This window comes from Mustelus asterias, chromosome 18, assembly GCF_964213995.1.
Source record: "Mustelus asterias chromosome 18, sMusAst1.hap1.1, whole genome shotgun sequence".
NCBI classification, from domain to species: domain Eukaryota; kingdom Metazoa; phylum Chordata; class Chondrichthyes; order Carcharhiniformes; family Triakidae; genus Mustelus; species Mustelus asterias.
In genome coordinates, this window is record NC_135818.1 from 79,263,694 (window position 1) to 79,277,577 (window position 13,884).

General features: G+C 46.4%; 1 protein-coding gene across 1 annotated transcript in view; it reads right to left on the reverse strand.

Annotated features, from left to right (window-relative positions):
- Window positions 1-4,897: 4,897 nt before the first annotated feature.
- Window positions 4,898-13,884, reverse strand: part of vsx2 (visual system homeobox 2) — a 61,893-nt gene continuing 52,906 nt past the window's right edge. Inside the window, exons 4-5 of the mRNA XM_078233134.1 lie at window positions 10,136-10,316; window positions 4,898-5,274 (exon numbers count right to left, since the gene is read on the reverse strand). Of these exons, the coding sequence (XP_078089260.1) occupies window positions 4,898-5,274; window positions 10,136-10,316 (558 nt within the window). The remainder of the gene's footprint in view (window positions 5,275-10,135; window positions 10,317-13,884) is intronic.

Below are 13,884 nucleotides of genomic sequence, written 5' to 3' on the forward strand. Positions count from 1 at the left end.
GATATTAAACTGAGGCCCCCCACTCCCTCCCCCTCCCCCCTTCCCTCCCCCCTTCCCTCACCCCTCCCTCCTTCCCTCACCCCTCTCCCCCTTCCCTCACCCCTCCCTCCCCTCGTCCGTCTTCTTGTTTGAGTGGATGTGTCACCATTCTGAAATAGACCAGGGGAGCTATCGCCAGTGTCCTGGTCAAATATTTATCCCTCAGCACAAATGATCTGGTCTGAATCACATTGGTGTTTTTGGCAGTTTGCCGTGTGCCAATTGGCGTTACAGCAGTGAATACATATCAAAGAAGGACTTCATCGGTCGCAAAGTGTTTTGGGAGGTCCAATGGTTATGAAAATTAAACGCGAGTCTTTTTTGCTACCCTTCGGGCAGAACCATTGCTCACAACCTCCAGGACAAGGCTACGGACAAAGTATTCCTCTCTCAGGTTGCTATCATTCGGTCAGCTATCCATCAGTGACTGGGCAGAGTCAGGGGCCAGTAACAGTGATGCGGCAGGATGCACGCACATGATGTTGTTGCCCAGCAGGATGGTGCCCTCTCACCCCTTTCTGCCAGTCCGCTTTGATACTTATAGGCAGAGACTGGCTGCCTGAATGCCACAAGAGGTGCAACAGACCCATCTGAGGAATCTTAACTCCTACAAGATAAGGTAGGAGTTGGCCGGGGTGGGGGGGGTGGGGGAGGGGGCGTGGGTGGACATGACAGCAGCCATGATCTCAAGATCCCTACCAATATGTTAGCTCTTTGGAGGACCAGAGTAAAGATGGCCACCATCTCTCTTTTTCCAGCAGTGCCACCAGTAATGGTGGCCACTGCTGGGACTGCAGCATTCCCCAACACCCAGGGACCGATGGAGCCAAGACTTGATCTGGTCAAGGCTGGGCTGATAAGACCTGGGGAAGAGTGGGGAGTACAGGGCCAAGCTCAACAGGGCAGGTGAGGAGCGGAAACACATGGGAGGAGGAATACCTTGGGGAGGGCAGGGGGGGTCCTCCAATGGGCAAAGGGTAACTGAACAGAAGGCGTTTCCATGGCCTGGAAACCATGCTGCCAGATTTCACTTGGTGACCAGGAGACACGGCGTTAACCTTCCCCCACATGGGAAAAATCCCAGCAGTGACAAGAAGAAGCTATTAATTGGCCATGTAATGGCTTCAATTAGCGCCTGGGCCTTCAAAACCTTTTCCCCCAGTACTCAGAGACCATGGACACCCATTGTACATGAGAATAATTCTCACTGAGCGTTAATGATGTGGTATTAAACAGGAATCATTATTATTTTGGTGAAAAGTCAGGCATGATGTGAAGACACTTTGGCGACACATTGAGGGATCATAACAACCTAACGGAGCGAGATCAGCCATTTTATATCCCATTGAAATCAGTATCGGGCCGGGTACAATCAAATCAATTCCTCTCCTCACCGATGGAGTTTAAATTGACCCTCCAGTGACCCCAAAACGCTTGGATTGTCAGAAGGTTGGAAATGAAGTGTTCAGCTGAAATAAGGGCCAAGAATTTGGATTGGAGCCCAGTTCCATAGGGATTCCAGCCCATTTACATTGGGAACCTAGATGCCAATGTGGGGGCCTGAGTAAGTAAATTGGGGGAGGGGGGGGGAGGGGGTGCGGTGGAAGGGTAGGAGGTGGTAGGGAGAGTGGGAGGTTATAGGGAGAGTGCAGTGTGAATAGATCCTCAAGGCTACATTCTCCCCATGTCTAGAAAGAACATCCCAAGGAGTTTCCTTGGGCAATTCTGCCCATATTACATCCCAGAATCACCCGCTCAGCCCTAACAACAGGTAAAAGTACTCTGAGGGCTCCAAATCTTTACGATGGACACAGCAATCATCATTCATAAGGCAGACTGTTTACACTAAGGAAATCATTCGCTGAACCGCGGCAACGTTGGTGCAGCAGGTTGGTGCACTGGCATCAAGCCAACTCAGTAAGAAGTCTCACAACACCAGGTTAAAGTCCAACAGGTTTATTTGGCAGCACTAGCTTTCAGAGCCTCAAGTTCCTTCTTTAGGTGAGTGTTGTGAGACTTCTTACTGTGCTTACCCCAGTCCAACGCCGGCATCTCCACATCATTCCTGCCAACTATTCAGAGCAAATTCTCATAGAAATCATAGAAACCCTACAGTGCAGAAAGAGGCTATTTGGCCCATCGAGTCTGCACCGACCACAACCCCACCCAAGCCCTACCCCCATATCCCTACATATTTACCCGCCAATCCCTCTAACCTACGCATCTCAGGACACTAAGGGGCAATTTTAGCATAGCCAATCAACCTAACCCGCACATCTTTGGACTGTGGGAGGAAACCGGAGCACCCGGAGGAAACCCACGCAGACACGAGGAGAATGTGCAAACTCCACACAGACAGTGACCTAAGCCGGGAATCGAACCCAGGTCCCTGGAGCTGTGAAGCAACAGTGCTAACCACTGTGCTACCGTGCCGCCCCAGTCCAATTCTATTGGAGGACCCTTGCAATGACGATGCCCCCAGTCAAAAAGAATGATCCCACTCCGGGGGACTTGAGACAGAGCCGGTGCCGGCAGACTAGGGCTGAATGGGCAACTTGGGTATTCCCCACAAATCTTCGGGGTGGTGAGCTTTTAACTCATTCATTCCCGTCCAATATGTGGCTCTCACCAAGTGGAACTTAGGGATTTCTCAAACCTACTGGGGGTAACATAGCTGGGAGACAGGACTTTGCAACACAACCTACTTGATCGTATTTTGTACCATCACAAAACTGAACATCCTCCACCTTCTTTTGAGTTAGTTATTCCATAATACGTAATAGTGTGCAGAATAATGAAAGGAGAACAGAAACCAGGGTTATTTCAATACACAAAATCTACTTGAATTCAAATGCTTTATATATAGATCAATGAATACCTGGGAGTGGGTAGCACGGTGGCACAGTGATTAGCACTGCTGCCTCACAGCGCCAGGGACCCGGGCTCGATTCCGGCTTGGGTCGCTGTCTGTGTGGAGTTTGCACATTCTCCCCGTGTCTGCGTGGGTTTCCTCCGGGTGCTCTGGTTTCCTACCGCAGTCCAAAGATGTGCAGGTTAGGTGGACTGGCCATTCTAAATTGGCCCTTAGAGTCAAGGGGACTAGCTAGTGTAAATGCATGGGGTTAGGGGGATAGGGCCCGGGTGGGATTGTGGTCGGTGAAGACTCAATGGGCCGAATGGCCTCCTTCTGCACTGTAGGACTCTACGATATACAAATCTATGATAGATCAATGAATACCTGGGAGTCGGCGGCATGGTGACAGAGTGGTTAGCACCGCTGCCTCACAGAGCCAGGGAACCGGGCTCGATCCAGCCTTGGGTCACTGTATGTATGAAGTTTGCACGTTCTCCCCGTGTCTGTGTGGGTTTCCTCCTACAGCCCAAAGACATGCAGGTTAGGTGGATTGGCCATGGTAAATTAGCCCTCTGTGTGTGTGTGTGTGTGTGCCCTGTGATGGACCTGTGTCCCATCCTGGGTGTACCCTGCCTAACTCCTGGTGTCTGTTGGGCCAGGCTTCAACTCCCCACGATCCTGAATTGGAGTAAGCCTTGAAGTGAAGTGAATAGCTGGGAGTGAGTTACGGACTGAAATCTCATCAAGGGACTCAAATAATTTATGTATCGGATAATAGATATCTTGAAATGAGTTATAGACTGGAATGCAATCGAAGGGTTCAGATGGTTTATATAATGGATACCTGGGAGTGGGTTACAGGCTCAGGACTTCATTGAAGTGTTTGGATGGGTTATCCGTAGAATAATGGAGACCCGGGAGTTGTAGGCTGGACCCAAGGTTGCGTTGTTAGGCATCATTACCAAGTACACAATATCCATGCTGAGACAGGGACGATTGCGATACCAGTGGGCTACCAGGAACCGGGGAAGGTCTCTTTGGAAAAGGCATCACCCTTTAGAAAAACAAAGATGATATGGACACACTGGGATCAAACAAAAGACCGAAAGCATGGTGAAAACACAACTTAGCGCAACTCTAAAAAACTCAGCCTTTGAGGTTCCTCTCTTTCTACAGAAGCAGTCTTCTTGAAATAAAAAACGTAGCACATCTCAAAACCAGAGCCTGCAATGCCAAACAGTGTTGTGTTTTGTGTCAACCCAATTACTCATTCCAGTGCCGTCAAGATGGCTGCCGTGAAACAAGTGTCTGCTGAGCCAGGGAGGGTGAATGGATGCTGTTAACTGGATCAAACTCCCAGCAGGGTCATTGCTTCACCCTCAGATTGATGGTTTATGGAACTAAATGCTGTAACATGAACTCAGCTGAAACATTTTTTAAAAAATGGACAAATTTCTAATTGTACACAGCGTGTGGATTGCAAAGAAAAGATTCTGAATTGGGCCTACGCGTGAGCCATCGATGAGCTGGATGGGCTGAATAGCCTTGTATTTTTATCATAAAGGTGCTCATTGTAAGCCTGTTCTACAAACAATGAATCAATAGTTATTGAGGATGTAGGGTTTGTCAAGAATGTCCAACTAAGACTAATTCTGGAACATCCAAGTACATTCTTTGAACACATTGAAGAAATCAAAAGGGGGGGAAAAAATAATAAAACCTACCATAATCCACCAGTGTTTCACTTTGGTGTAACTCCAAATGAATGATTATAGATTATACTTACATAACAAGTCAATATAACAACAACAAATTGTTAAAAAAAAACACATCTGTCAAGAGTAACCTCTGTAAAAATCAAACAGAGGGAGGCCTGGAGGTGAAGCCAGGGCCAATGTTGTGTAACTTTTGCCTCCATTAAACAGTCTTGTGGGGGGGGGGGGCGGGGTACTGCATCGTAAAAGACTGCAGAGATATAAAGAGCTAAAAGTTTGTGTACAAAGTTTAGAACTTTTCAGTCGACATCTCGTCTTGCATTGCTTTTGACTGCTCGCTCTTCATCTCTTTGGGCCTCTCCTCTTCCGCCATCTTGCCTTGCCCCTCACTGGACACCGTTCCTAACACTTTGGCGCTGTGCTCCTGCGCTTTCGCCCGCAGAGCGGCTATGCTGCTCTCCCGCAGTTCCTCTTTAGAAATGGCCGTCTTGGACTCCTTGCTCTTGACTTCTCGCTCGATGTCCTCTTGGCCGGGCTGACTGCCGTGCTCGGCTTCCACTTTCCTCACCACCTCAGATGCCTCGAGGGACTTTTTGTGCATTCCTAGAAAGAATTGTTGGTACTCGGTTTTAGAAAATCGTCTGGTCATTGGTAAGCCATCTTGAACTGAAAACGGTAAGCAAAGAAAGATGCCAAGATTAAACTGTAGTAGGAACCTGGGAGCTAAAGGCTTCATTTAACACAGACACTACAGGTCAGGTCAGGTCATCAGACACAAAGGTTTCACTGGAGAATTTGCTCATGTGTATAAAAGGTGCATGGTTTCCAAGACGACACCCAAACTTGGGCAACATAGGGACATATAACTCCAAATGCCTTTTGTTTTCACAAATTATCCATTATAAGTGTCACTGCTGAGACTCTTGTTCCAGCCAAGGCCTTGTTTAGCCTTCATAAATGGTTAATGAGGAGATAGACCAAAAGCCGGAAAATCCCACCCAAGTCAACGGACCCTTGCGTGGTCCATCCCACCCGCTACGATTCCCTTGGTGGGCAGGATGGGAAAATTCCACCCTCTGTCTTCAGATAGGGTTTATCCAGGCAGCGCAAGCTATTGATTGTAGATAGGAACATTCTGGATTTAGCTCGAAACTGATAAACCCTAATATTGCTGCAAAGGCGACAGGTCTCACTGAAGCTTTTCATCTTGCACTCATCAGGATAAACACAAGAATACCAAATTTCAAATGAGCACAATTTGAAATTTGAAAAAAAAGAATGAAAACATTATTTCAAGGTGGCGTTGGAGCGAGGCGACTTCTTGCAAGCTGTGCCCAGCGTACCTTCTAATTCTATCTTTTACTCTCATCCTATGCTTCTAAAACTTCATTCTAACTCTTTTAAACTCTATAATCATGCTCTAATTCAATCTCTTACAGATTTGGCACTGACCTTTCTCTACACCCTAGCTCTGACTGTAACACTACATTCTGCACTCTCTCCTTTCCTTCTCTATGAACGGTATGCTTTGACTGTATAGCGCGCAAGAAACAATACTTTTCACTGTATACTAAAACATGTGACAGTAATAAATCAAATCAAAAATTTTGGCATTCTTGTGTTTGTCCCGGTGGATTGTACGATGAAAAGTTGCAATAATATGTCTTCCAGCAATATTATAGTTCAGTACCTCTAAGCAACTGGCTGATAAACTCTCCTCTAAATTGAATGAGTGGGAGTCACTGTTCATTTTGATACCACTGAATATAAGGTGAAAAATGACTCCATACTTGTCCAGTAATTATCTGTTCTGCGGGTTATTTTCTGTCAGAACAACAAAACCTTCTCTAAGATAAAAAATGGCTCAACAGTGATCGAGGGGAAAGTATTAATTCCACCAAACACTGTGGGGCAGAAATTGCTTTGGCCCATTTTCTGATGTATAACTAATGGATTGAATGTTTTTTTTATTCTTGTTTCCAAAAAACCATTCAAGCATTTTCAGTGGTAACAAAATTAGTGGAGGAGTTGTTTGGAGATCTCCGTCAACAGTGATGTCGTTGCCTCAGGTGAAAAATATAATGCAGCAGTGGAATCCCAAAGAAGGGAAATGATATTTAACTCCTGATGTTTGTCAGATTTCACACAAGGCCATCGTATGGACAATCCTCTCCACTGAGGTAACTTTAAGGAAGTTAAAACTAGAGGACACAGCCTCAAAATAAAGGGGGGTCGGTTTAAGACAGAGTTGAGGAGGAACTTCTTCTCCCAGAGGGTGGTGAATCTCTGGAATTCTCTGCCCACTGAGGTGGTGGAGGCTACCTCGCTGAATATGTTTAAAGCGCGGATGGACGGATTCCTGAGCGGTAAGGGAATTAAGGGTTATGGGGATCAGGCGGGTAAGTGGTACTGATCCACGTCAGATCAGCCATGATCTTATTGAATGGCGGGGCAGGCTCGAGGGGCTAGATGGCCTACTCCTGCTCCTATTTCTTATGTTCTTATGTTCTTATGTTCTTTTGATTGTGTCTCGAGCACTGGATTGCAAATGGCTCTTCTCAATTTGTTGGAAATTGGGAAACCCTTGTGATTAACGTCCCTGACCGCCTGGTGGGCGTGACTCTGATGAAGGCTGGTGGGTTTCTACAGGAAAGGTGAGGAAGGGTTGGTTAATGGAAGTGCACAGGAAGCAAAGGAAATCCAAAATGGAAGATGACTTGTGTTGGAGCACATGCTTTAGCAAAATTCTTTAATTCACAACAGTTCAAATATACACAAGCAAACAAGACACAGAGCAAACCGTAGAATGTGAATGATGCTTCATAAAATTTATAACTGAAAGAAAATACAGAAGAATTCCATGTCCATCAAGCTGAGGTTTATCAGGGTTGCGAAAGGCTCACATTTCTACAAACACGCACACAAACATACGGCCTCCCGAGCCTGCTCCGCCACTCGATAAAACTTGGCTGATCTGGCTGTGGTCTCAACCCCGGGGTGGCACGGTGGTACAGTAGTTAGTACTGCTGCCTCACAGTGCCAGGGACCTGGGTTCGATTCCAGCCTCGGGTCACTGTCTGTGCGGAGTCAGCACATTCTCCCCATGTCTGCATGGGTTTCCTCCGGGTGCTCCGGTTTCCTCCCACAGTCCAAAGATGGGTGGGTTAGGTTGATTGGCCATGCAAAATTGCCCCTTAGTGTCAGTGGATTAGCAGGGGTTGCGGGAATAGTTCCTGGGTGGGACTGTAGTCGGTGCAGACTCGGTGGACCGAAAGGCCTCCCTCTGCATTGTAAAGATTTTATGATTCTAGCCCATCTCCGACAACCTTTCACTCCCTTCCTTATCAAGAATCTACCCTGCTCTTCCTTAAAAATATTCAAACACTCCACCACCTTTTGAGGAAGAGAGTTCCAAAGACTCATCACCATCTGAGAGATAGAATTTCTCCTCATCTCTGTCTTCTGAAATGGGTGATCCCTTATTTTTAAATGGTGACCTCCTAGATCTCCCAAAAGAGGAAACCTCCTTTCCATGTCCACCCTGTCAAATCCCCTCAGATTCTTTTTTTTTCAATGGTTTAGTTTAGTTTTTAAATAGTTTTTTTTGCACCCATTGTCAGCACATTCAGTCCTTTGAGTAAAATCTCCTCCACTCTGTCCCAAACTCATGCCTAAATCCAACCCAAAAGCAACATCCCTTCCACTTCAATGACTGTCTTTCTTCTAAACTATTGGAGTGAAACATAGGGCAAGTTTTCATAGATGATGGGTCCCCCCCCACATTCTCCACCTCCCTTCCCCCAGTGGGGTGGCAGTGCCATAGAGGTATTGTCATTGGACTAATCCAGAGACCCATGGTAATGCTCTGGGGGCCCAGATTCAATACAGAGAATTAAAACGAGGCCTTAGTTAGAATTTGTTGTCAATTAGTATTGAGTCACATTGCTTACGATGCAATGGGCTCCTTCTGCCTAGAATTGGGATTCTGTTGATCCAATCTCATTTCTTATTGAACCTTACAGAAGGAAGATTCATTTTATTGATCGCGGTTGGATTGGAAACTGTTTGAAAGTTGAGTGTTTCAAATTATTTTCAAGCCCAGTTGAAACCTGGTTATTTATTTCCCCGACTTGAGATGTTTGACTAAACCTGAGCCAAAAAAAGGATGACAACAGAAAATGTTCAGTTTGTGAATATTGGTTCTCACCCCTGAGTGATGAGGAAAGTGTCATATTCTCACTTCAGGCAAACCCTCCTAGGTTGACTGGATGCAGAGTAAAACCCTCCCTACTCTATCTCAATCTCACTCTCACTCTAGAGTGCAGAAGGGAACCACTCAGCCCATCAAATCCATGCTAGAGCAATCCAGTCAGCCCCATTGCCCCAATCTATCCTTGGAGCCCTGCAAGTTTCTTCCCCTCAAGCATCCATCCAATTTCCTTTTGAATTAATCATCACGACCTCAGAACAGTTACCTTCCAACCCCACCCCCCTAAAAGGCCTATGTCATGTGCGATGCCATTTCCTTTCCCACAGCAACCATCTTGGGAATGAGATGGTCAGTTAGGGACAACCCCGCGCTGCATGTCAGGCCCCCAGAGCACTGCCCAAATCAATTTTACATTGACTCCTTTGAGAACCTCCATTAGTCTGAACCCAAAATTCAAACCCCACTGTTACCCAGAGTGTGTTCATTTTAAGAACACTGGGAGTCGCCTTCATGTACAAAGTGAAAGGTTGCATCAACATCTTGTTCTGCCCAGTTAACAATCTGAGTTTGTGAGGAGCCTTGATGAAGTAAATCAGGAGAAATATTGTTTCCATTGATCCATTGGAGGCCCATTAACCGGGCGGCACGATGGCACAGTGGTTAGCACTGCTGCCTCACAGCGCCAGGGACACGGGTTCAATTCCTGGCTTGGGTCACTGCCTGTGTGGAGTTTTCACATTCTCCCCATGTCTGTGTGAGTTTCCTCCGGGTGCTCTGGTTTCCTCCCACAGTCCGAAAGATGTGCTGGTTAGGTGCATCGGCCATGCTAAATTCTCCCTCAGTGTACCCGAACAGGCGCCAGAGTGTAGCGACTAGAGGATTTTCACAGTAACTTCATTGCAGTGTTAATGTAAGCCTACTTGTGACACTAACAAATAAACTTATAAAACATGGATTTAGGATAATTGGCAAAGGAACTAACCGGGAGGAGAATCTTTATGATTCAGCGAGTTGTTATGATCTGGAGCTCACTGCCTGAAATGGAGGTGGAAGCAGATTTAATAGCAACCTGCAAAAGGGAATTGCTAAGTATTTGAAAAAGACGATGATAAATGGGGAAGGACGTGGGGCTAACTAGATTGCTCTTTCAAAGAGCTGGCAATGACACGATGGACCTCCTTCTGAGTTGCCCTACATTACCTGTTGCAGCTAAATCCATTAGCCAAGCCAGTCCCCATTTCCGTATTGTGTGTGTTTTTATAAAACCCTCTGTTTCCACATCAACGTGTCTCAAGCAGTGGAAAAATAAACAATTACCCAGAAGCCACGGAGCGCAGGATTCCATGATCCCATCTTTTGCTGACTTCAGGATGGATTCCGGCAGTGGTATGGAGTGCCGCACCATCGCTCCATACAGCCCGTATTCAGCCATGACACTGCTGCGGCCCCAGCATTTCTCACGCTTCCTCCATTTTGCTCTACGATTCTGGAACCAAACCTGTTTGTGGGGAGGGGGGGAGAAGGGGTTTGGAGAGAGTTATAATCCATCTGAAGCAAGGAATCTCCTGCCTAAGGCTCAGTGTTGAACAGAACAAGAAGAATTTCCAATTATATAGCATTTGCACGAAGCAAGCAGTTTCCCAAGGTGCTTTCCGGTCAATACACAGAGTTAAATAGGCAGAGACATTAGGACAAGTGATCAGAAGGATGACTCAAGGAGATAGCGTTTAGAACAGATCATAGAATCTCTACAGTGCAGAAGGAGGCCATTTAGCCCATCGAGTCTGCACTGACCACAATCCCACCCAGGCCCTATTCCCATAACCCCACGTATTTTGCCTAACTAATCCCCCAGACACTAAGGGGCAATTTAGCATGGCCAATCAACCTAACCCACATATCTGTGGACTATGGGAGGAAACCAGAGCAACCGGAGGAAACCCATGCAGACACGGTGAGAACGTGCAGACCCCACACAGTGACCCAAGCCAGGAACCGAACCCAGGTCCCTGGCATTGTGAGGCAGGGGTGCTAACCACTGTGCCACAGTGCCGCCCAACTGAGCCACCATGCCGGGGCCACCGTAGGAGCACGGTAAAGGAGATGAGAGAAGTAGAGATCGAAGCAGAAAGGTTTCGGGAGGAAATTCCAAAACAAGGGCCCACATACCTGAACAGCCACCACTGGTGGACCAATTGAAATCGGGGGTATGTGCAAAAGGTTGGAATTGGAGAAATGTGGATAATCATGCTTGACAAATCTTTTGGAGTCCTTTGAGGATGTAACTAGTAGAGTTGACCGAGGAGACCAGTGGATATGGTTTATTTAGACTTTCAGAAGGCTTTCGACAAGGTCTCCCATAACAGGCTACTATGTAAAGTTAAAGCACACGGGATTGCAGGTAATGTCTTGAGATGGATAGAAAGTTGGTTAGCAGATAGGAAGCAAAGAGTTGGCATAAATGGGTCTTTTTCTGATTGGCAGTCAGTGACTGGTGGGGTTCCACAGGGATCTGTGCTCGGACCCCAACTGTTCACATTATATATTAATGATTTGGAAGGGGGAACTGAATATATAACCTCCAAATTTGCAGATGATACAAAGTTGGGTGGGAGGGTGAGCTGTGAAGAGGATGCTTCAGCGTGATTTGGACAGGCTGAGTGTGACGTTATCCACTTTGGTAGCAATAATAGGAAGACAGATTATTACTTGAATGGATGTAAATTGAGAGAGGTGGATATTCAACGAGACCTTGGTGTCCTCGTGTATCAGACGCTGAAAGTTAGCACGCAGGTACAGCAGGCAGTAAAGAAGGCAAATGGTATGTTGGCCTTCATAGCGAGAGGATTTGAGTATAGGGATAGAGATGTTTTGCTGCAATTGTATAGGACATTGGCAAGGCCACACCTGGAGTATTAAATGCAGTTTTGGTGTACTTATCTGATGAAGGATGTCCTTGCTGTAGACAGAGTCCAGCAAAGGTTTACCAGGCTGATTCCTCAGATGGGAGGTCTGTCACATGAGGAGAGACTAAGTTGGTTAGGATTATAGTCACTGGAGTTTAGAAGAGTAGGAGGAGATTTCATAGAAACTTATAACATTCTAACAGGTTAAACAGGGTAGATTCAGAAACAATGTTCCCAATGGTGGGGGAGCCCAGAACTAGGGGTCATAGTTTGAGGATAAGGGGTAAACCTTTTAGGACTGAGGTGAGGGGAAATTTCTTCATCAAGAGGCTGGTGAATATGTGGAATTCACTGCCACAGAAAGTAGCTGAGGCCAAAATATTATGCGATAAGAAAACGTTATGTGATAAGAAAAAAATAGATATAGTTCTAGGGGCTAAAGGGATCAAGAGATTTGGGGAGAAGGGGGGCATCAGGCTATTGAATTCGATGATCAACCATGTTCAAAATGAATGGCGGAGCAGGATCGAAGGGCTGAATGGCCTACTCCTGCTTCTAGTTTCTATGTTTCCATGTTAATCTCGGAGGGTTGTGGGGTTGAAGGACATTAGAGAGATGGAAAAGGGCAAGGTAATGGAGGAATTTGGAAACAAGGATGAGAATTTCAAAATTGAGGCGATGAGCCAATTTAGTTGGTGACACCATATTTTAAGATATTCTATGAGTTCATAGTGAAGCAAAGTGCAAGCTACCAGAGCATGGGAAATTAGTTCTGCCACTCCTCCAAGTTTGGTATCATTGGTAAATTTAGAAATTTTATTCTGTATTCCAGATATGACAAAAAGCACTGACTCTTCCTATTACAATTTTATCAGCACATTTTGTTTGTTTCATAGAATCCCTACATTACAGAAGGAGGCCATTCGGCCCATTGAGTTTGCACTGACCGCAGTCCCACCCAGGCGCTATTCCCGTAACCCCACACATTTACTCTGCTAATCCTTCTGACACTAGAGTCAATTTTAGCACGGCCAATTAACCTAACCCGCACACAAAATCATAGAATCCCCACAGTGCAGAAGGAGACCATTCGGCCCATCGAGTCTGCACTGACCACAATCCCACCCAGGCCCTATTCCCGTAACCCCACATATTTACCCTGCTAGTCCCCCTGGCACTAAGGGGCAATTTAGCATGGCCAATCAACCTAACCCGCACATCTTTGGACTTTGGAAGGAAACCGGAGCACCCGGAGGAAACCCATGGGGGGAACGTGCAAACTCCATACACACAGTGACCCAAGCCGGGAGTTGAACCCGGCTCCCTGGCGCTGTGAGGCAGCAGTGCTAACCACTGTGCCACCGTGCCGCCCCATTTGATTTGTAAGAGCAGAACATGACTTCCTCATTCACCAGGAACTGATTCACTTTAATACTAAATAATGTTTTATGCTGTGGTATAATATTCCTATAGTTTCATATACAGTAACTTAACTTCACATCAGGGGCAGCACGGTGAGAGATGCAACAAAGATTACAAATTCTCCCAAACGGCACTCAAACTGTGCCAGGGGATTGGCAGTAAAGCGATGTGTGCATCCAGGATTTTCAGCGAAGTTATGGCAACTGATTATAAGAACCATCCCCCTTCTCCCAATGCACCCAAAAGAGGTTCCTGATATTGGTGCTCCATATGGCAAAATTAAATTGCTCCATGGAAACTTTCGAAAGAAGCTCTTGGAATTCCATAACATCCTCGCAACTTTAGTCCATTCCAAGATGTTTACAGCCAAATCACATTTTTTTCTTTAAGTGTAGTTACTACACTTCAAGGGCGGCACAGTGATAGAGTGTTTAGCACTGCTGCCTCACAGCACCAGGGACCCAGGTTCAATTCCAGCCTCCAGTCACTGTCTGTGTGGAGTTTGCATGTTCTCCCCGTGTCTGCGTGGGTTTCCTCCGGGTGCTCCGGTTTCCTCCCACAGTCCAAAGATGTGCAAGGTTAGGTTGATTGGCCATGATAAATTGACCCTAGTGTCGGGGGATTAGCAGGATAAATGTGCGGGGTAACGGAAATAGGGTCTGGGTGAGATTGTGGTCATTACAGACTCAATGGGCCAAATGGCCTCCTTCTGTACTGTAGGAATTCTATGATTCTATG